The sequence below is a fragment of the Nicotiana tabacum genome, chromosome 19 (genome assembly GCF_000715075.1).
Source record: "Nicotiana tabacum cultivar K326 chromosome 19, ASM71507v2, whole genome shotgun sequence".
Taxonomy (NCBI): domain Eukaryota; kingdom Viridiplantae; phylum Streptophyta; class Magnoliopsida; order Solanales; family Solanaceae; genus Nicotiana; species Nicotiana tabacum.
This window is the reverse complement of record NC_134098.1, coordinates 107,108,541-107,131,652: the sequence shown is the minus strand read 5'-3', so window position 1 is coordinate 107,131,652 and position 23,112 is coordinate 107,108,541. Positions and strand designations below refer to the sequence as shown.

The window sequence follows — 23,112 nt, the reverse complement described above, 5'->3', positions numbered from 1 at the left end:
CCGCAGAAACCTCTCATGTCCAGCTCAAGTCCAAGAGTGCGGCCGCACTCAGAAATGTGCGGTTAGCAAAAATCTGAAGAAGTGCGGCCACACCCAAGAATTGTGCGGCCACAGAAGTCTATCCTGCCAATCCAGCTTCAAAGTACGGACCGCACACAGAATTGTGCGGCCGCACAACCTCCGCAGGAAAAATTTTGTCTGATAATTTCAGTTGGGTATAAATAGATCTTTTGTCAAATTTAGGTTAAGTTTTGAACTCCAGAAAGTAGATAGCCGTTTTTCCTTCACTGCTTTGGGAAACTTTATATTAGTTTATCATTTTAACATTGGATTTTCATCCCTTTATCATCTATTATGAGTTTAATCTTATTTTCTTCCTTTGTTTCTTCATTTTTGCCTATGAGTAGCTAAATCTCTAACTAGGGTTGTGACCCAACCCTAGTGTGGGTACCTAATGGATGTTTGATTTAGGGCTTGTTTAAGGTTGGGTGTATGATATTTAGCCTAGTTCTTGCTTGAATTTAGGAATTAATGGTTGCAAACATTGATTCATGCCTAATTGACTTTGTCTCTACTTGAGAAAGAGAGACTAAGTCTAGGAAAACTTGGATAACAAGAAATTGGGGTAAATTCAAGAAATTGATAGCCCTAATTAAAGGGTTGAATCTAGAGATAGTAAGACTCGACTTGAGCATATATCAACGGTTTTGTGAATTACCCATTTGGACTTGAGAATGCCAAATTAGGCAAAACCACTTTAACTACCAAGAGGTATCGAGTGGGTAATCGCGTATTGATTGCTATATTACACCCCGACTATAGAAACATGCCCTAAAGCCCACAACCTGTTAGGTAACCACCTAGGTGGAAGTCACATCCCTAGATCTTTTATAAAGTTGAAAAACAACAACACCAAAAATATTGTTCTATAGCTTTACATTTACAAACAATAGCATATATTTTAGAAGTAGAAATAAACAACCAATTATGTGAAAGTGCAATTTTGGCACATCATACACCTAGTCTAGATATATACCTAATCCAATATAAGCTCTCTGTGGAATCGACCCCGACTCACGTTGGGTAATTATAATTGCATCGACCGCTTCACAATCCCAATCAGTGGTGTGAATTTGGGTGACATCAGTTGTAAGGACAGGAACTCTGGTATAAGATTCCATGCAGTTTGAACAAGTCACCATAACTACTATTAAAAAATTCAGACCCATTGTCAGATCTGAAAAATTTAATCTTTTTACCAAATTGATTAAGAATCATAGAAATAAAAGTCTTGAGCAATTTAGAAACATCAGATTTGACTCTTAATGAGAAGTTCCACGTCCATCTTGAATAGTCATAAACCAAAGTAAGAAAGTATCTCATTCCATTGTAAGTAGTAGGTTTATAAGGTCCCCACACATCCATGTGAACCAAATAAAAAGATTCATCTACTTCTACTATCACTGATTGAAAATGGAACTCTAGTTTGCCTAGCCAATGGGCATACATCACAATGATGTAAAAGAAAATCAGCCTTATTTGTAAAAACAGAAATCTTCCTAAATACTGCCATTGGAACATGGCCTAATCTTCTATGCCAAACTTTTGGACTTCTTTCCTTAACAGCCATACACCTCCTATTTTCCAAAATGTTGCTTTTAGTCGGGCAATCCAACAGATAGAGTCCATCTAGCTCTCTACCAGTCACCTTCATTTTCCCATTGCAAAGGTCCTGAAAAGCACATAATCCAGGAAAGAGCAGACCACAGTAGTTCAGTTCTCTTGTTACTTTGGAGACAGATAAGAGATTAAATTTAAAAGATGGAACACACAACACATATTTGATCATATCACCTCCAGTCAACTGACAATCATTAACATGTGTTATTTGAGCAGAATCACCTGTTGGCAATTGTACATTACCTGAATTTCCTACTTTAACACCATTAAGCAATAATTTGTCATTACTAATCATGTGATTAGTGGCCCCGGTATCAACTATCCATTGAACACTATTAACTTGTGGAAAAATAGGATTACCTGCCAAATGAGCACTAGCATTTAAAGTTGAAACCTTGCTTAGCATATTCAGAAGCATAGAGTATTGCTCCTGAGTGAATGCTGGAGCGGCAATGTTCTCATGCACCACCACATTTGCCTTCTTCTTAGATTTAAAATCATCGGGGTACAATGATCTTATAACAGTTCTCTTTCAAATGCCCTTTCATGCCACAGTAGTCACACTTCATTAGTTTATAGCATCTATCCTTACAATGGCCTCTTAGGCGACAAAACTCACATTCAACATTATAAATCTTCTTAGATTTAGAAGTAGCTCCTACTTGTGATGTAAATAAAGCAGTTGGCTCAATTCCAGTGTTAGCATACTGATTTCCTGCGACTATCTTCTGAATTTTATCTTGAACAATCATAGCATACGCCTGGCTTACAGTAGGCAAACGTGTCTTTAATAGAATCTGACTATGAGCATGGTTGTAGCCCTCATTGAGGCCCATAAGAAACTAATAAAGCCTCTGATGTTATAAATGCTTAAGAAATTCTTTAGATTTAGGACAACCACAAGGAGCAGTCATAAAAGAGTCATACTCGTCCCATAGATCTTTCAATCGAGTAAAATATATTAATACGGAGGATGTGCCCTGAGTAAGAGTAAATATTTCCCTATGCAATTGATATTCACGAGATCCGTTTACCTTGTCAAAATGCTCCTCCAAGGCTGACCAAATGTCATGAGCATTTGAAGAAAGCAGGACTCCAGTCACCAATTCCTTGCTAACATTACACATTATCCATGAAATTACGATTGCATTGCACCGATTGTGATAACCCAAAATGTCTTTTTAATTTAAATATTCACTTATGTGTTCTAAGACCTTGAAAAGTACTATTTATCATTTCTCGACTTGTGTGCGCAGTCCGTAAATTTTTTCGGAAAGTTTTTATATGAAACATTGATTAAAATGTGAAAAAGAGCTTTAAAACTCACTTAAGTGGACTTCGGTCAACATTTTGATCAAACGGACCCGGATCAGTATTCTGATAATTCCAAAAGCTCTGTATGGTAATTTTGGATTTAGGAGTGTGTCCGAAAAATTATTTGAAAGTCCATAGTTAAAATTAGGCTTGAAATGACTAAAATAGAAATTTAAGTTTGAAAGTTTGATCGGGGAGTTGACTTTTTGATATCAAGGTCGGAATCCGATTCTGGAAATTTGAATAGGTCTGTTATGTTATTTATGACTTGTGTGCAAATTTTGAGGTCAATCGTACTTGATTTGATAGGTTTCGGCATCGAATGTAGAAGTTAAAAATTCTTAAGTTCCTTAAGCTTGAATTGTGGTATGATTCGTGATTTTAACGTCGTTTGAAGTGATTTGATATTTCAACTAAGTTCGTATGATGTTTTAGGACTTATTGGTGTATTTTATTGAGGTCCTGGGGGCCTCGAGTGAGTTTTAGATGGTTAACGGGTTGAATTTTGGACTTGGAACTTTGCTGGAATTTATCTAATGCACTGTCTGGCTTCCTTCTTCACGTTCGCGAGAGAGGTCTCGCGTTCGCGAAGAGGAACTGGAGGCAGGCAAAATTTACCCTTCGCGTTCACAAAGAGGGGACCGCATTCGCGAAGGGTAAATGGCAGTGTTCATTGCGAATGCGTGGGAGTGTTCGCGTTCGCGTAGAAGGGGCGAGGCCTGGCTGGGCAGCAGGCGATAAGGCTTCGCGTTCGCGAAGGGGAGACCGCGTCCGCGAAGGCCAAGTTTGGCAAGGCATCGCGTTTTCCAGACTGCCCTCATGTTCGTGAAGAAGAAAGCTGGGGCAGCACAAAAATGTGCTTCGCGAACGCGAGGGCGATGTCGCGTTCGCGAAGAAAAAATCCCTGAACTAGCAGAACTTAAGTTCTGGAAATGGGATTTCGTCCCATTTTTCATTATTCACGATTTTGAGCTCAGGTAAGGCGATTTTTGGATGATTTTCACGGAAAAGCATTGGGGTAAGTGTTCCTTATCCTATATTTATTATATTTTATTATTCCATACTCATTTATATTATGAATTCGTGAATTTATGGAAGAAAAATTATATTTTTATAAAATCTTCCAAAAATATAAAATGAAGATTTGAAGGTCAATCCGATGTCGGAATTCTATAATTTTTGTATAGTTGAACTCGTATCGGAACGGGTGTTCGGATTTCGTGAGGTTTTCCGGGATTCGAGACGTGGGTCTCACTGTCGAGTTTTAACATAAAATTCGGATTTTAATCCGGAAAATTAGAAGATTCATATGAAATTAATTCCTACGATTCGTGTTGAGTATATTGAATTGTTTGTGACTAGATTTGAAGCTTTCAGATACGAATTCGCGAGGCAAAGGTTTATTGGAATCTTGAAATTTGTTGCAAAGCGAGTTAAGTGTCGTGGTTAACCTTGACTTGAGAGAATAGAACCTTTGAATTATTGTTATGTGAAATTCATGTGAACGACGTATAGGCGAGGTGACGAGTGTCTATACGTCGTCAAATTAATTGTTTGCATAATTATTTGTAAATCATAAATTATTTTAAATTATGAATTAATTATTTCTCTCATATTCCTTGCTCAATATTATACCTTAAATCCACGCTATGATTGCTACATGCTTATTTGATTTATGTGACTTAATTGCTACTTGACATTTAGCATACTAATTATTAAATTATCTATTTCCTCCTTAATTTCCACAATTAATTGCTACCTGTCATCACTTATTTCTAAATAATTCATAATTATTATATGTTTGTTGTCTTATAATTTAATATTAATTATTGTATTTATTGGAGTAATTTCTTTTATAAGAATTAGTAAATTATATTGGAGGAGCGGGTTGCACGCCGCAACAGAATTGATTGAAAAGATATATTGAGGATCGAGTTGCACGCCGCAACAGGATTAAATGAAAATGAATATATTGTGGGATCGGGTTGCATGCCGCAACGGAATTGAATATGAATATATTGTGGGATCGGGTTGCACGCCGCAACTGAAACTGATTGAAATAATAATTGGTTATGCCTGTCGAGTTGGCTTCAGCTGTTGAAATGAGTTACCGGTTTTATTTCTTTTATTATTATTATTATTATTATTATTATTATTGCGTACATGTTAATGTAAGTGACCTGCCTTAGCCTCGTCACTACTTCGCCCAGGTTAGGCTCGGCACTTACTGGGTATATGGGGTTGGTTGTACTCATACTACACTCTGCACTTCTTGGGCAGATACCAGAGTTGGTCCAGTGGTGTACAATAGATTTGCTCGGATTCAGCTATTCGCGGCAGACTTGAGGTATAACTACATGGCGTTCGTAGTTCTGAAGTCCCCTTCCACTTTATCGTAGCTGTGTATTTCTTTCAGACAGCTTCATTTTTATTCAGGCCTTTATTTTTTATTATTCTAGTAGCTCGTGCACTTGTGACATCAGTTCTGAGATAGTATTTATACATCGCTATTATTATGGATCATTTACTTTATTTCTGCATCTGTTTCTTTATTACTAATTAATTTTTAAATTGTTTTAAAATGGCTAATATTATTCTAACGTTGGCTTGCGTAGCAAGTGAAATGTTAGGCGCCATCACGGTCCCGAAGGTGGAAATTTCGGGTCGTGATAGTTGGTATCAGAGCACTAGGTTACTTAGGTCTCACGAGTCACGAGCAAGCTTTGTAGAGTTTGAAGGATTGGTACGGAGATGTTTGTACTTATCTTTCAGAGGCTATGAAGATTAGGAACAATATCACTTCTTTCTTACTCTGTCGTGCGATTTTAATTCTATCACCAATGATTGAACCATTCTATTCTTATTCTCTCGCAGATGGGTGAGAACACGTAATACATCTACCGACGAACAAGGACCAGAACCCCCGGTGGCAACTATGACCAGGGGTAGAGGTAGAGGCTAAGGTCATTCCAGAGGCCGAGGTAGAGGTAGAGGTAGAGCTCAGTCTAAAGCTCGAGCAGCGGCACCTGTTGTAGAACCTCAAGTGGATTTGGGAGCGGAGGTTTCAGCTCAGACTATACCTGTTGGACCAGTTCAAGACCCCGAAGGATTCATAGCTACTCCAGTGCTTCAGGACACTCGAGTCCATTTGGTTAGCCTTATGGAGGGCGTGGCCCAGAATGGTACATTTCCAGTGGCACCAGCCGCCTCACAGACTGGGGGAGGAGCATAGACTCCCACTACTCCCGCTCCGAAGCAGATGGCTCCCCAGTATCAAGCACCAACAGTCCCGCCAGTTGGGGTAGTTCAACCAGTTATTGCAGCACAGGCCGGTGATAGGCCTGCTTTGTCTTCTGAGGCTTTGTTGAGGTTGGGCAAGTTTACCAAGCTATTTCCAATCCATTTCAGTGGTACACTTTCTGAGGACCCACAGGATTTTCTTGACCGCTGCTATGAAGTATTGCAGAACATGGGGATACTCGAAAGCAATGGGATTGATTTTGCTGTGTTTCAGATGATTGGATCCGCCAAGAGGCGGTGGAAAGATTATGTATTTACTAGACCAGTTGGTTCACCTGCACTTACCTGGGAGCAGTTCCCGCAACTATTCCTGGAGAAGTTCCTTCCTATCACACAGAGGGAAAATTACCATAAGAAGTTTGAGCGTCTCCAGTAGGGCAGTATGTCAGCCACTCAGTATGAGACCCATTTTGTAGATCTAGCCCACCATGCTCTTCTTCTGCTTCCTATCGAGAGAGAGAGAGAGAGAGAGAGAGAGAGGGTGAGGAGGTTCATTGATGGACTCGTTCAACCTATCAAGCTGCTAATGTCGCCAGGCGGATCGAAATGGTTCTTTCACAGGAGAGAGGGCCAGTGCCAGATAAGAGGCCCCGTCATTCTGATAATTTCAGAGGCGCCTCATCTGGAGGCATGGGTACTTATGGTAGGGGTCATCCTCTCAGGCCATGTTATTCAGCACTTCAGGCATCTCACGGTGCTTCAGGGAGTCATGGTCCTATTATGCCTTACTCTGGGGAGCCGACATTTAGTGCACAGCCAGCTCTTATCAGTGCACCACCACTCCAGAGTCACTATGGAGGCTCTCCGACCCGTTCGAGTCAGCTTCAGCTTTAGCAGCCACCACAGTAGGAAAGGTATTATGAGTGTGGGAACATTGGTCACATCAGGAGGCATTGTCCTAGGTCGTTGAGCAACAGATCTCAATAGAATTCTTGTGCCATCATACCGACATCAGTTGCTCCACCGCCCGCCCGACCAGCCAAAGGCAGGGGTCAGACTGTTAGAGGTGGAGGTCAAACTATTAGAGGTGGAGGCCATCGATTTATGGCATGTCCTAGAGATTTAGTTTAGACTAGTAGGGCCCAGCCCCGATTCTACACTTTCCCAGCTAGGCCTGAGGCCGAGTCATCCGATGTCGTGATCACAGGTATTGTTCCAGTTTGCCATAGAGATGCTTCAGTTTTATTTGATCTAGGATCTACTTACTCCTATGTGTCCTCCTACTTCGCTTCATATATGGTTGTGCCTCATGATTTTCTGAGTACTTCTATATGTGTGTTCACGCCGGTGGGAGATTCTATCATTGTAGACCATGTCTATTGTTCGTGTGTTGTTACTATTGAGAGTCTTGAGAGTAGCGTGGATCTTCCACTTCTTGATATGGTAGATTTTGATGTTATCTTGGGAATGGATTGGTTGTCACCTTATCATGTTGTATTGGACTATCATGCCAAGACTGTGACCTTAGCCATGCCAGGGTTACCTCGAATATAGTGGAAAGGGACTCTTGGCCATTCCACCAGCAAGGTTATCTCTTACGTGAAATCTCGGCGTATGGTCGAGAAGGGGTGTCTAACCTATTTGACTTATATTCGCGATCCTAGTACGGATGTTCCTTCTATGGACTTAGTGCCAATTGTTCGTGAATTTCCAGAAGTATTTCCTGCAGATTTTTTGGGGATGCCACCCGACAAGGATATTAATTTCTGTATTGATTTGGCTCCGGGAACCCAGCCCATTTCTATTCCACCATACAGTATGGCCTCGCCGGAGTTGAAAGAATTGAAGGAGCAGCTACAAGACTTGATTGATCAGGGATTCATTAGACCTAGTGTCTCGTCCTGGGACGCACCAGTGTTGTTTGTGAAGAAGAAAGATGGCTCAATGCGGATGTGTATAGATTATCGGCAGTTGAACAAGGCTACTATCAAGAATAGGTATCCGTTGCCAAGAATTGATGACTTATTCGATCAGCTTCAGGGTGCCAAGGTATTTTCGAAGATTGACATGAGGTCTGGCTATCATCAGTTGAAGATTAGGACATCTGATGTCCCTAAGACAGCTTTCCGGACTCGGTATGGGCATTATGAATTGCTAGTGATGTCATTTGGGCTAACAAATGCCCCAGCAGTATTTATGGATTTAATGAACCGGGTATTCAAACCCTATTTGGATTCTTTCGTGGTTGTATTCATTGATGATATCTTGATTTACTCCAGCAGTCGAGAGGAGCATGAGCAACATCTTCGGATTGTGCTTCAGACTTTAAAAAATAATTAGTTATATGCCAAATTTTCAAAATATGAATTTTGGTTAGACTCAGTTGCCTTTTTTGGACATGTTGTATCGGCAGAAGGCATATAAGTGGATCCTAAGAAAGTTGAGGCCTAGACCTACTTCAATTACAGAAATACGAAGTTTTCTGGGTTTGGCAGGTTATTATCGCCGGTTCGTGGAAGGGTTTTCATCTATAGCAAGCCCATTGACCAAATTGACCCAAAAAGGTGTTCCATTCAGATGGTCAGACGAGTGTGAGTTGAGCTTTCAGAAGCTCAAGATTGCTCTGACTACGGCGCCAGTGTTGGTATTGCCCACAGGTTCAGGATCGTACACGGTGTATTGTGATGCATCTCGTATTGGACTTGGTGCAGTATTAATGCAAGATGGAAGAGTGATTGCTTATGCGTCGCGGCAGTTGAAAGTTCACGAGAATAATTATCTTGTTCATGACTTAGAATTGGAAGTCATTGTTCATACGCTGAAGATTTTGAGACATTACCTTTACGGCATGTCATGTGAGGTATTCACAGATTATCGTAGTCTACAGTATCTATTTAAATAAAAAGATCTCAATTTAAGGCAGAGTAGATGGTTGGAGCTATTGAAAGACTATGATATCACCATTTTGTATCACCCTGGAAAGGCCAATGTGGTGGCCGATGCTTTGAGTAGAAAGGCTGTGAGTATGGGCATCCTTGCGTATATTCCAGTTTGCGAGAGGCCGCTAGCTGAATATGTTTAAACTTTGGCCAATCATTTCGTGAGGTTCGATATTTCATAGCCCAGTCAGGTTCTAGCCTGCACAGTCTCTCGGTCTTCTTTATATGAGCGCATTAGAGAGCGAGAGTATGATGATCCTCATTTGTTTGTCCTCAAGGACATGGTGTGGCACAGTGGTGCCAAGTAGGTTGTTGTGGGAGATGATGGAGTTCTGCGGATGTAGGGTCGTATTTGTGTTCCTAATATGGATGGGCTTCGTGAATTAATTCTTGAAGAGGCCCACAGTTCACGGTATTCAATTCATCCGGGTACCGCCAAAATATATCAAGATTTGCGGCAACATCATTGATGGAGGAGAATGAAGAAGGATATAGTTGAATATGTAGCTTGGTGTTTGAATTGTCAGCAAGTCAAGTACGAGCATCAGAGACCTGGTGGTTTGCTTCAAAAGTAGAAATTTCTGAGTGGAAGTGGGAGCGTATCACTATGGATTTTGTTGTTGGGCTTTCACGGACTTAGAGAAATTTTGACGCAGTATGGGTCATTGTGGACAGGTTGACCAAGTCAGCACATTTCATTCCAGTAGCAGTTACCTATTCTTCAGAGCAGTTAGCGGAGATTTACATCCGCGAGATTGTCCGCCTTCACGGTATACCCGTGTTAATCATTTCTGATCGAGGTACGTAGTTCACCTCACACTTCTGGAGGGCTGTACAACGTGAGTTAGGCACGCGGGTTGAGTTGAGTGCAGCATTTCATCCACAGACAAACAGACAGTTAGAGCGCACTATTCAGATACTGAAAGATATGCTTCGCTCTTATGTTATAGACTTTGGAGGATCTTGGGATCAGTTCTTGCCACTTGTGGAGTTTGCCTATAATAACAGCTACCAGTCGAGCATTCAGATGGCTCCATATAAAGCATTATATGGGAGAAGGTGTCATTCGCCAATTGGCTGTTTTGAATCGGGAGAATCTCGGTTGTTGGGTACCAATTTGGTACAGGATGCCTTGGATAAGGTCAAGATTATTCAGGATCGACTTCGCACAGCTCAGTCAAGGCAAAAGAGTTATGCCGACCGTAAAGTTTGTGATATTGCATTCATGGTTGGAGAAAGAGTATTGCTCCGGGTTTCACCTATGAAAGGTGTAATGAGATTCAGAAAGAAGGGCAAGTTGAGCCCTAAGTATATTGGACCCTTTGAAATTCTTGAAAGGGTAGATGAAGTAGCCTACATGCTTGCATTACCACCTAATTTATCAGCAGTTCATCCGATGTTCCATGTGTCTATGCTCCGAAAATATCATGGTGATCCGTCCGGTGTATTGGATTTCAGCTCAGTCCAATTGGACAAAGATTTGACTTATGAAGAGGAGTCGGTAACTATTCTAGCTCGGCAGGTCTGACAGTTGAGGTCTAAGAGTTATCCTTCAGTTCGGGTGCAATGGAGAGGTCAGTTGGTAGAAGCATCTACCTGGGAGTCCGAGTCGGACATGCGAAGTAAATATTCACATCTTTTCACCAGCTAAGGTTCTTTTCTAATTCCGTTCGAGGACGAACGTTTGTTTTAGAGATGGAGAATGTGATGACCCAAAATGTCATCTTTAATTTAAACATTTATTTATGTGTTCTAAGACCTCAAAAAGTACTATTTATCATCCTCGACTTGCGTGCGCAACCCGTAAATTTTTTTGGAAAGTTTTTATATTAAAAAATTGATTAAAATGTGAAATAGAGCTTTAAAACTCACTTAAGTGGACTTCGGTCAACATTTTGATCAAACGGACCTGGATCAGTGTTCTGATGATTCCAATAGCTCTGGTGATTTTGGACTTAGGAGCGTATCCGAAAAATTATTTAGAAGTCCGTAGTTAAAATTAGGCTTGAAATGGCTAAAATAGAAATTTAAGTTTGAAAGTTTGACCGGGGAGTTGACTTTTTAATATCGGGATCAGAATCCGATTCTAAAAATTTGAATAGGTCAATTATGTTATTTATGACTTGTGTGCAAAATTTGAGATCAGCCGGACTTGATTTGATAGTTTCGGCATCGAATGTAAAAGTTAAAAATTCTTAAGTTCCTTAGGCTTGAATTGTGGTATGATTCGTGGTTTCAGCGTCGTTTGATGTGATTTGAGATTTTGACTAAGTTTGTATGATATTTTAGGACTTGTTGGTGTATTTGGTTGAGGTCCCGGGCCTCGGGCGAGTTTCGGATGGTTAACGGGTTGAATTTTGGACTTAGAACTTTGCCGGAATTTTTCTGATGCACTGTCTGGTTTCCTTCTTCGCGTTCATGAGAGAGGTCTCGCGTTCGCGAAGAGGAACTGGAGGCAGGCAAACTTTACTCTTCGCGTTCGCGAAGAGGGGACCGTGTTCGCGAAGGGTAAATGGTAGTGTTCATCGCGAACGCGTGGTGGTGTTTGCGTTCGCGTAGAAGGGGCGGGGCCTGGCTGGGCACCAAGTGATAAGGATTCGCGTTCGTGAAGGGGGGACCGTGTCCGCGAAGGCCAAGTTTGGCAAGGCATCGCATTCCCGAGATTGCCCTCGCGTTCGCGAAGAAGAAATCTGGGGCAGCACAAAAATGTGCTTCGCGAACGCGAGGGTGCTGTCGCGTTCGTGAAGAAGAAATCCCTGGACCAGCAGAACTTAAGTTCTGGAAATGGGATTTCGTCCCATTTTTCATTATTCACGATTTTGAGCTCGGATAAGGCAATTTTTGGGCAATTTTCAAGGGAAAATATTGGGGTAAGTGTTCCTTATCCTATATTGATTATATTTCATGATTCCATACTCATTTACATCATGAATCCGTGAATTTATAGAAGAAAAATCAAATTTTTATAAAATCTTCCAAAAATGTAAAATGAAGATTTGAAGATCAGTCCAATGTCGAAATTCGATAATTTTTATATGGTTGAACTCGTAACGGAACAGGTGTTCGAATTTCGTGAGTTTTTCCGGGATTCGAGACGTGGGTCCCACTGTCGATTTTTAAAATAAATTTCGAATTTTAATTCGAAAAATTAGTAGATTCACATGGAATTAATTCCTACGATTTGTGTTGAGTATATTGAATTGTTTGTGACTATATTTGAAGCTTTCGGACACAAATTCGCGAGGCAAAGGTTTATTGGAATCTTGAAATTGGTTGCGAAGCGAGGTAAGTGTTGTAGTTAACCTTGACTTGAGAGAATAGAACTCTTGAATTATTGTTATGTGAAATTCATGTGAACGGCGTATAGGCGAGGTGACGAATGTCTATACGTCATCAAATTAATTGTTTGCATAATTATTTAAAAATCATAAATCGTTTTAAATCATGAATTAATTATTATATTAATTATTTCTCTCATATTCCTTGCTCAATATTATGCCTTAAATCCATGCTATGATTGCTTCATCCTTATTTGATTTATGTGACTTAATTGCTACTTGAAATTTAGCATACTAATTATTAAATTGCCTATTTTCTCCTTAATTTTTACAATTAATTGCTACATGTCATCACTTATTTCTAAATAGTTCATTATTATTGTATGTTTGTTGTCTTATAATTTTATATTTATTATTGCATTTATTAGAGTAATTTTTTTTATAAGATTTGGTAAATTATATTGGAGGAGCGGGTTGCACACCGCAACAGAATTGATTAAAAAGATATATTGAGGATCGAGTTGCACGCCGCAACAATAAGATCGGATTGCACGCCACAACGGAATTGAATATGAATACATTATGGGATCGGGTTGCATGCCGCAACGGAAACTGACTGAAATAATAATTGGTTATGACTGTCGAGTTGACTTCAGCTGTTGAATGAGTTGCCTGTTTTATTTCTAGTATTGTTGTTATTATTATTATTGCATACAGGTTAATGTAAGTGACATGCCTTAGCCTCGTCACTACTTCGTCGAGGTTAGGCTCGGCACTTACTGGGTACATGGGGTCAGTTGTACTCATATTACACTCTACACTTCTTGTGCAGATACCGGAGTTGGTCCCAGTGGCGCACAGTAGATTTGCTCGGATTCAGCTATTCGCAGGAGACTTGAGGTATAACTACATGGCATTCGCAGTTCTGAAGTCTCCTTCCACTTTGTCGTAACTGTGTATTTCTTTCACACAACTTCATTTTTATTCAGATCTTTATTTGTATTATTCTAGTAGCTCGTGCACTTGTGACATCAGTTCTGGGATGGTATTTAGACATCGCTATTATTATGGATTATTCACTTTATTTCAGACTTTATTTTCGTATATGTTTCTTTGTTACTAATTAATTTTAAAATTATTTAAAAATGACTAATATTATTCTAACGTTGGCTTGCCTAGCAAGTGAAATATTATGCGCCATCACGGTCCCGAAGGTGAGAATTTCGGGTCGTGACACCGATTCCATAACTTCCATAGTTCTGGCTCAAAATCCTCTTTTGAGATCGTGCCGTCCCCAAAACCGAGTTTATTTTTCCCAAGTAGTGACAATTTCATAGCTCGACTCCAAATCATGTAATTATCCATGCCGGTCAATAAAAAATCTATGGACAACGATCCTGGGCCATCAGACTGGTAGAGATAGAGTGGGTGATTATGGTCAATCACCATCGGTCCTCCACCGGAAATACCGCCAGTAACTCCGTTTTCCTTATCGGCAACATCATCTTCAATCGCCATGAAAATAATAAGTAATTAGGGTTTCTGCCACAAAAAGAGCTGAATTCCTCGATTTAACCAGAAATCTGCAAAAAATCCCTCAATTCAGCTAATTAGGACTCTGATACCATGTTAACTTTCACTGATTTATACTGATTATGAAGTGTAATCCACAACTGAATGAATTGAGAAGACGAAATTGAAAGCAGAAGAAAGGTAAAGAACAGAGAGAACAATATGATTACTTCTCTGCTTAGCAATGTCGGTCATTACTAACAAAATGAATGTATACATATACTTATACTAATATTTATTGACTCCTAATAGATGACCGTTGTAAATAAGAAAAATGACATAATTACTCCTGTAGCTAACTAATGATCAGGGAATTATAGTGCAATTAACTAACTCCTTTACAAAACCCGATTTACTTTGATGCGATTGACTTTTTCATATATCTTAATTTAATGGAAAGAATCTGTGATTATCACACCTTATTTAGAGAAGATCTTTTAAAAGTAAGGAGGCATCGCCTAAAACATCTTAATAACTTCCTTTTCACCGCATAAAATAAGTGTGTAAACCGTAGTAGTGTGTAAACCAGCAAAAGAACAACCATATAAAGAAAAATATGTGAAATTATATTTAAGCCGCTCCCAAAAATAATAGCCGATAAAATGTATATTTTTCATACATTATGTGTATGTATTATATACGAAAAAGATACATATTTTATATACTTTTTGACAAATGAATACAATTAGTTTCGGTCAACCTGCCAATTTTATATTTTGCCCTAAAAATATACCCAACAAAAAGAGACTTTGTATGTAAAAAAAAAAAAAAAAATTACTATGTGCAAAGTTAAGATCGGCAGGCTGCCTTAAAATCCCAAAAAAAAAAAAAAAAAAAAATGGCTTGCTTTAATTACACATGAACAGCCAATGGTTTGCTTTAATTTATTCCTCTAATACGTATATTGTCGTTGACAGAGAATTTGAATCAAGCAACTCACATCTCCAAATAGAAGAGGAAATATCGTGTGAAATTCCAATTGAACAACAAACTGCGCAGAGAATTGAAAACTCTAATTCATGAGAATCGCATGTTACAAGTGTGTGTGTGTGTGTGTGTGTGTGTGTGTATATATATATATATATATATATATATATATATATATATATATATATATATATATATATATATATATATATATATGTCACTCATTTGCACATAATTCTACACACAGAGAGAATTTAACTTACATTTCTTCAATAGTTTAGTCCATAAAGCAATAGATATGGCTCGGTTTCTTGTGTTCCTTGCTTTAGCCCTTGTAATAATTTCAAAGAAGGGCGCGTTGGGTGCTCCTCCTTCCTGTCCAACAGTTACAACGCAGCTGGCTCCTTGTCTATCGTACATTCAAGGTGGAGGTGATCCATCTGTACCTTGCTGCACTGGTATAAATAACATATATGAACTCGCTAAAACCAAAGAAGATCGAGTCGCTATCTGCAACTGCTTAAAAAACGCATTTATTCATGCTGGAAATGTCAATCCCACTCTCGTAGCTGAACTCCCCAAGAAATGTGGCATTTCTTTTAATATGCCTCCTATTGATAAAAACTACGACTGTAACACGTAATTAGTTTATACCTTTAAACTTTAATTTTCAACCGATTTTGTGTCGTCTGCTTAATCTAATCTAACTTATTATTTTTATTACATGCATGCAGGATTTCTATGTACTGATGAATGGGTAGTGAATCTCGGAAGCTGCTCAAATTTATGAATAAAACATATATAGATGTTCATCTCATGTCTGAAATCTGAAAGCAATTTGATCCACTGTAAACTTCAAATGTATGCAGACGGTTAAATGTTGAATTATGATATATATAAATTTGGTTAATGCCTTTGTTTTTGGTAGTCTTAGACCAAGTTCACCAAGAGAGACGGTTCATATGAGCTTTTTCATGAAAAATAAATTATCATTATATGGAAAATATTGGAAGTTCTTTAATAAATAAACACTAGAAAATGACTTTTTTATGAAAAATTGAAAAATAATTTCTATCGTACCAAAATAATCTCATGAATGCCGACTTGTGACACTGTATTATCATCAAAAAACATATGGATATTTGGGTTAAAGACGACGACATGTGTAAATAAATCATCTTCTAGATCATGATATTGCCATCCAAAACTGCTTGTGTAATCTTGAGGAGAGATGTGACAATAATCTAACATTTATAATTCTATGGATTAATTAGGTTGTTAGGGCAGAGTGACATATATTGGCAAAAATTATTCTCATCGATTGCTTCTCTCATATTCGACCACCCTGGTGTGCTAACTGTTTAATTTTTTTTTTTAATTAATCTTTTTGTCTTGATTCTTGAATAGTCTTTTTCTAATTCCGTTATTTTAAAAAAATTAAAAAAACTTTTCAAGCCCATATACGACATTAATAATATCTTTCAGAATTCCATGGATAAAAATATTCATCGTCCTTCTATTAATCAATTTTTAAATCAAGGTATCATCCAAAAACAAGCGTAAGATTCCAACTTGATAGTGCGAATTAGGTGGAGGATAAGCTTTTGTTTCAACGATATACCCGCGTGAAATATTTATTTTTTTTAAATTCCTGTCTTTATGGAATTTGGGTTGTCAACATCGAATCTTTTGACCAAATGTTCCATGAGTTAATTATTTAATGCATTTCCTTTTGGATAACTACTGCTTCGAACGTTCTTTAATTTCTTCATTTACTGTATTTGCATTTTGCACTGAACTATTACTGTAGCGGGTTTGGTCAAATTTCTTTTTGGTCAAAATATTTTTTTTTTTTTTTAAAGTTAAGTTATTTGACCAAACTTTTAGAGGTAAAAAAGTATTTTTGGATAAAAATAAAGCAGTTTTTGAGAAAAAGAATAGCTTGTTTGGCCAAAATTCTCCAAAGCCAAAAATATTTTTTTTTAAAAATATTTTTTTCAAAGTTGAAGTGTTTCACCAAACTTTTAGAATAAAAAAAAAATATTTTTAAGCAGAAGCAGAAAAATAGTTAATTAGCCAAACACAAATTACTTCTTATCAACATTTTTTTTTTTAAAGTTAGAATCTTAGCCAAAGAGGCTGTAATGCCATAATAATTAGATCGGTCGAATTACTACTGTATCAACATGGAAGCTCCCTTATTAGGGAAACATAAACAATTTCTTTTTTTTTTTCACACTTCTATTTGTTTCTTCAGAAACTTTATATTGTAGGACTAGAAAGTCCTTCATTTACCGATCAATTTCAACATCGTCTCAAGATATTATGGTCAATTAAAACCGTTCACTTTATTAAACGTTTGAGCAACTCTTAAACTACCTTATTAGTCTAACCTTGCGATTAAAATTTATAAGTGCTTGGTAGGACCCATAACAGTCCCTTTTTAGCAGCTCCTCATTGACTTACGACTGTACTCCGACCAAATTAGTCTTTGAGAGTTTCAGCTATTAAGAAAAGGACCGAATTTTGACGTGCAATGATCCAACGCTGCTTTATTTATAGCAGCAAAGCAATTTCCAGGAACCTTCTCAATCTATGAAAACACGCCCTTTCTTTCTCTTCTTATATTCCTCAGTCGCACTCAAGCAAGGTACATTATTATTTCTCCAAATGTAAGTTTCTCTCGACTCCACTTTAATATACCTCAAGGTACATTTTGAAATTTAATATGACACTAGTATTTTGATATTTGAATTTTTTAATTTAGTTATCATTGATTAACTTTCAATTGGAAGAGTAGGTTTCATGCTATATAAGAGCACTGTATACTGGAAGGAGGGAACCGTTCTTGATTGACCATTATTCTCTTTCTAGAAATTAAAGAGAAGTTGAAGTTTCGAGCATACCATAAGGGCAGAAGCTGAAAATGACGATTGTCAATCAAGAAAAATACTTAAGGTTAGTTCGATGACCAGCCTCCTCTACCCTGTGTTTTGCACCTTTGACTTGTGAACTGACAAATTAAAACAATTCTGTTATCAGAAGTAATATTGCATGAATTTTAAGACCTGATGAAATGGCTTCTTGAATTTAGCTATTGTAGTCTGTAGAGTATCTTCTGATATTTTTTCCGTCTTTCGGAAACAGAATCTCTACCTCCCAAGCTAGGGTAAGGTCTGCGTATCCCATTTGTGGGACTCCACTGGATTATTGTTGTTGTTTTATGCTTCTGTTTGCTCTATGTTTGTATTTTGCATAGTATCTTTTGGTTTAAAGTTCAATGTGTACGGTCAAAACCGATTGAGTCAGTCGTACGGACTGGTCGAGGTGATAATACTTCGATCAAAGGGTATCTGCGTGACGACGGGTCGAGATCCGATGTAAGGGTGTCGAGCTTCGAGCTCTAAGACCAATCAACGACAAGCTCGGTATCATTATCGAGCTCATATCCAAATCGAACTACGAGGCAAAGCGGAGATTATCGAAGATGCATAGACCAACCAACACTCACCTCGAATATCAAGACTCCGAGTCAGAGTCGAGCTCGAACCAAGGCCGAGGGCTCGATCCAATACCGAGCTCGAGCCGGTATCGAGCTCACAGACAAGAGCCGTTGCAACCGCACCAGGGGAGAGAATCTTGGCAGGAATCGAGGAAAAGACAATTTATCATGGGTTCTCCACTATATATTTTTTATATAGATAAAGTAGGATCCCTCTACTATAAAGAGGAAAATTCTTGTAAGCATAAAGGGCATTGTAAAAAAAGACAAGAGAGATTAACACTTTTGGGCTCATTTACTTTGCCTTGTTCATCAACATTTCCTTTTTCTCTGCCTTATATTTCATTCCATCTGTCAAAGAATATATATATTTCTATTTCACTCTGCAATTTGTACCAAGTTATATCACGTATCCTTAGAATCATATACAAATTTAACTCTATCCTATTTTTCGGGTAAACATTCAACTTCCATACACTGACAGTTTGAAAGTTTAGAACAATAAAACACCATCATGTCAGCAAAATGATAAATTACAAGTAACTGTAAAATGAAGCTAGTTACCCGGAAAAACAATATAAGCAACCTGTTACAACAGGTTAAATTATACTAATTATGTAAAGTAAAACTACAATGTATGTTAAATCCCTTGCCTTATGATATTAGATAGAAATATCTGTGTTTCTAACTTTCAGAAATAATTAATTTTTCTAGTATCTAATAATATGACCTGTTCTACTCAGGTTTGAGGACTGCAAGTCAGAAGATAATAGGCTGTTTTCAGGCAGAAAATCATCAACCAGCTCATGGATGAGTACTATTAGAAGAGGATTTTCCAATAGAATAAGTAGTTTAAAAAGAAAATCGCTGCACATCCCTTCTCTAAGTGGCAGGCCAAAAGAAGTATCTGCAGGATCATCAAGAAATAAAGTTCTTGATCCTCAGGAGCCTTTTCTTCAATTCTGGAACAAAATATTTGTCTTGGCTTGTATAGTTTCAGTGGCCATTGATCCATTGTTCTTCTACATTTCTGTCGTTGATATCAAGAGGAAATGCCTTGATTTGGACCACTCATTAAAGATCCCTATTTCTGTTCTTCGATCAGTCACCGATCTTTTCTATATATATCATATTATCTTGCAATTTCGAACTGGCTTTATTGCTCCTTCTTCTCGAGTATTTGGTAGGGGTGAGTTGATTGAGGACTCTTCCCTTATAGCCAAGCGATACATCCCTTATTTCATCATTGACATTCTAGCTGTTCTTCCACTTCCACAGGTTTGTGTCTAATTCCTTCAATATGCTTCAAAGCTTATATATATTGGTTACAGATTGATATTAACGTGTATACTTACCCTTATGTTGGTACCAGCTCGTGCTCTTTATCAACGCTCCTAACGCGAATCGTGCCATATCTCTGGTGATGAAAAAACAGTTGGTGATTGTTGTTTTCACACAATATGTTCCAAGAATCTTTAGGATATTTCCGTTATACAAAGAAGTAACAAGGACAACAGGTTTTTTTACTGAAACGGCATGGGCTGGAGCTGCTTTCAACTTATTCCTATTCATGATCGCCAGTAATGTATGTTTCCTTATATCACTCATTTTATATCAATTGTTCTTTAATCTATGGTCAGAATTTGCAGACATTGCTTACCTGTCTTCTGCAAAAATAAATCATCCTTTGTGAGACATATTATTTACTTTAGTAATTAATATCTGAATTACTTATTTATAACTATACTTGCATGTTCTATTCCACTAAGACACTGATTCCTAACGAAACAGGAGATCATTGTTTTTTTTTTGTGTGTGTGTATATATATGTTCTTTTTTCTCTTCACATGTATAATAATATGCACAACTATCGGACCTCAGGTAGTTGGAGCCCTGTGGTATTTGATCACAGTGGAAAGACAAGACAACTGCTGGAGCCAAGTATGTAAGGGTTTTGAAGAATGTGTGTTAGACCACTTATGTTGCGGGCAACAAGGGAAAAATGCTCAATTTCTTAATTCTTCTTGTCGTCTCCTGAAACCGGAAGAAATACAAGAGAATGACTTTGATTTTGGGATATTTCGTGATGCTCTTCAGTCTCGAGTTGTACAAAGAAGAAACTTCTGGTCCAAACTCAGCTATTGCTTCTGGTGGGGGCTGCGAAATTTAAGGTCTGTGCTACTGTTTTTTGTTTTTCATTATCCTTATTAATCATCTTCTAACTGTCTGTCAGCTAAGCAGAACCTTCTGTCTTATGTATCTCAGTTCTCTAGGCCAAGGCCTTAACACAAGCGACTTTCTAGGGGAGATTCTCTTTGCGGTCTTCATCTGCATTCTTGGGCTGATTCTGTTTTCCTTGCTTATTGGCAACATGCAGGTACACGTTGATGGAGCACCTATTCTTAGAGTCCGTTTGGATGGGCTTGTTTTAAGTGACTTTTAAGCCAAAAGTCGTAAGTTAGTAATTCTGGCTTTTGGCTTATTTTTGTCATTTTAGCTTAAAAACAAGTGTTCAAAGGCACTTTTTTACTTTATCCAAACACTACAAAATGGCTTAAAAGCACTTAAAATAAACCAATCCAAACGGATTCTTAGTTCTTACCTTAAGAGTCTTGAATTAAGCTAATCTGTTTTAAGTGAATTTTTTTAACATTCATGGCATCAATATGCATTGAGTTTTAATCTCTTCCTCTTAGTTTTTAATCTATCAAGAAATGAGTAAATCATTAACTTGACTATGTATTTCATTTCTACAGCACTTCAACTTCTTTTATTTTCAAGATTAAGTTGTGGGTTTCCTTTTGCCAAACTAAGAAAAGATGAAAATGCCTTACATTGGAGAGAATTGACGTTAACTAATGTTTCATTAATTGCTGGCTACAGGAATATTTGCAGTCTATCACAGTTAGAGTAGAAGGGATGAGGTTGAGAAGGCGGGATGCAGAACAGTGGATGTCTCACCGCATGCTTCCTGACAACCTTAGAGAGCGCATTCGAAGATATGAGCAGTACAAATGGCAACAAACTAGAGGCGTTGATGAAGATTATCTAATTTGTAACCTTCCCAAAGACTTGAGGAGAGACGTAAAGCGCCATCTCTGCTGGTCTTTGCTCAAAAGAGTGAGTTCCTATTTTTGTTCTCATCATGTCCTTTCTTGCATTCTTGAAACTGATGGCCTTATTTAATCTTCTATATGTTTAGGTACCCATGTTTGAGAAAATGGATGAACAGTTACTGGATGCATTGTGTGATCGACTGAAACCAGCTCTTTTCACAGAGAATAGCTTCATAATTCGAGAAGGAGATCCAGTGAATGAGATGCTTTTTCTGATGAGAGGTACTTTGTTGACTATAACTACCAATGGCGGAAGAACTGGCTTCTTCAACTCTGCATCTCTCACGGCTGGTGATTTCTGTGGAGAGGAGCTTCTTACATGGGCTTTGGATCCCCATGCTTCCTCGACTCTTCCAGCCTCAACTAGAACAGTGCAAGCTGTTATAGATGTTGAAGCTTTTGCTCTCACAGCTGATGATCTCAAGTTTGTTGCCGCCCAATTTAGACACCTTCATAGTAAGCAGATTCGGCATGCTTTTAGGTATGTTGACCAAACCTTGTTCAATTTCAAAGCACAAGTCTTTCTGCCATCAGTTTTCGAGAAGCTCTTAACAATTTCAATGTACTTTTGTCTGTTTTAGGTTCTATTCACAGCACTGGAGGACATGGGCAGCATGTTTTATACAAGCAGCATGGCGCAGACACTACAGGAACAAGCTTGAGAAATCTTTGAGAGAGGAAGAAGATAGACTGCAGGCTGCATTGGAAAATGAGACTGCAAATATACCAAGTCTTGGGGCTACCATTTATGCATCAAGGTTTGCTGCCAACGCATTGCGTGTCTTGCGGCGCAACCACCTAAAGGGTTCCAAATCATCTAGCAGAGTAAGTCCCTTACTGCTTCAGAAGCCAGCTGAACCTGATTTTAGCTCCTAAAGCTAGAATTAGGAATATTGGAAAGAGGCTCATCTAAGACCTGGCTGTTGCAGTTTGGTTTTACTGTTAGTTATTCAGATAGAAGAGTCTGCTGTATCTCTGTAAGATTAGAATCCCTGAATATAACTGGCATTTTACCCCTGCCTTGTAAATTGTAGTATTCTACTAAACTATGGGTTTCAATAGATGTTGGCTATTTTACATGTCTCGCTCTAGTCAAATTTGAACTCTGAAGTCGAGATTTAGAGTTTATGAGAGTTAGCAGAGTCAGAAAGAGAGAAAATTATCAAATTTACACGATTTTGCACGCGTGCGCACACAGATGTGTGTGTATAAAGGTGGATGTGAATCTTGTTATCGGCCCGTGATCTTTTGCTTCTCATCTTGTATTCCAAAAAATAAGGAAGCGTATTAAAAAAGAAATTGACCTTGAAAACTTTGTTTTTCGTACTAAAAATATTCTCTTGATTGTGCAAGATTTCGTATAGGTGGATTTTTGTTTTTGAGAAAAAGAAGAAGCAAAAAGTTTTGCATATTCTAGCCTGGTTGAATTCCTTTCTCGCAGCGGAAATGTCAACAATTGAATCCAGTATATTGTAATATGGCCAATTTTTCATGACATTTGTCATGACATAATATCTATTATAACAAATTTGTGGTTCATGACA

At 38.1% G+C, this 23,112-nt stretch overlaps 2 protein-coding genes across 2 annotated transcripts; both read left to right on the top strand.

The window, feature by feature from the left end:
• Positions 1-15,166: 15,166 nt before the first annotated feature.
• LOC107780759 (non-specific lipid-transfer protein 1) lies at positions 15,167-15,860 on the top strand. The gene is made up of 2 exons (XM_016601341.2): positions 15,167-15,589; positions 15,685-15,860. Exons 1-2 carry the CDS (start codon positions 15,249-15,251, stop codon positions 15,698-15,700), a joined length of 357 nt encoding a protein of 118 aa, XP_016456827.2. The 5' UTR covers positions 15,167-15,248; the 3' UTR covers positions 15,701-15,860.
• A 1,688-nt stretch (positions 15,861-17,548) lies between these two features.
• LOC107780788 (cyclic nucleotide-gated ion channel 1) lies at positions 17,549-22,647 on the top strand. Its single transcript, XM_016601369.2, is given in 10 exon segments — positions 17,549-17,659; positions 17,751-17,908; positions 19,196-19,730; positions 19,825-20,037; positions 20,334-20,623; positions 20,718-20,829; positions 21,336-21,572; positions 21,655-22,049; positions 22,150-22,399; positions 22,401-22,647. Coding segments are annotated over 9 exon segments (2,145 nt in total). The 5' UTR covers positions 17,549-17,659; positions 17,751-17,876; the 3' UTR covers positions 22,482-22,647.
• The last annotated feature ends 465 nt before the right edge of the window (positions 22,648-23,112 follow it).

Bases quoted from the DNA above. Each gene is read 5' to 3' on its own strand.
- LOC107780759 (XM_016601341.2), top strand. From the start codon at position 15,249: ATGGCTCGGTTTCTTGTGTTCCTTGCTTTAGCCCTTGTAATAATTTCA.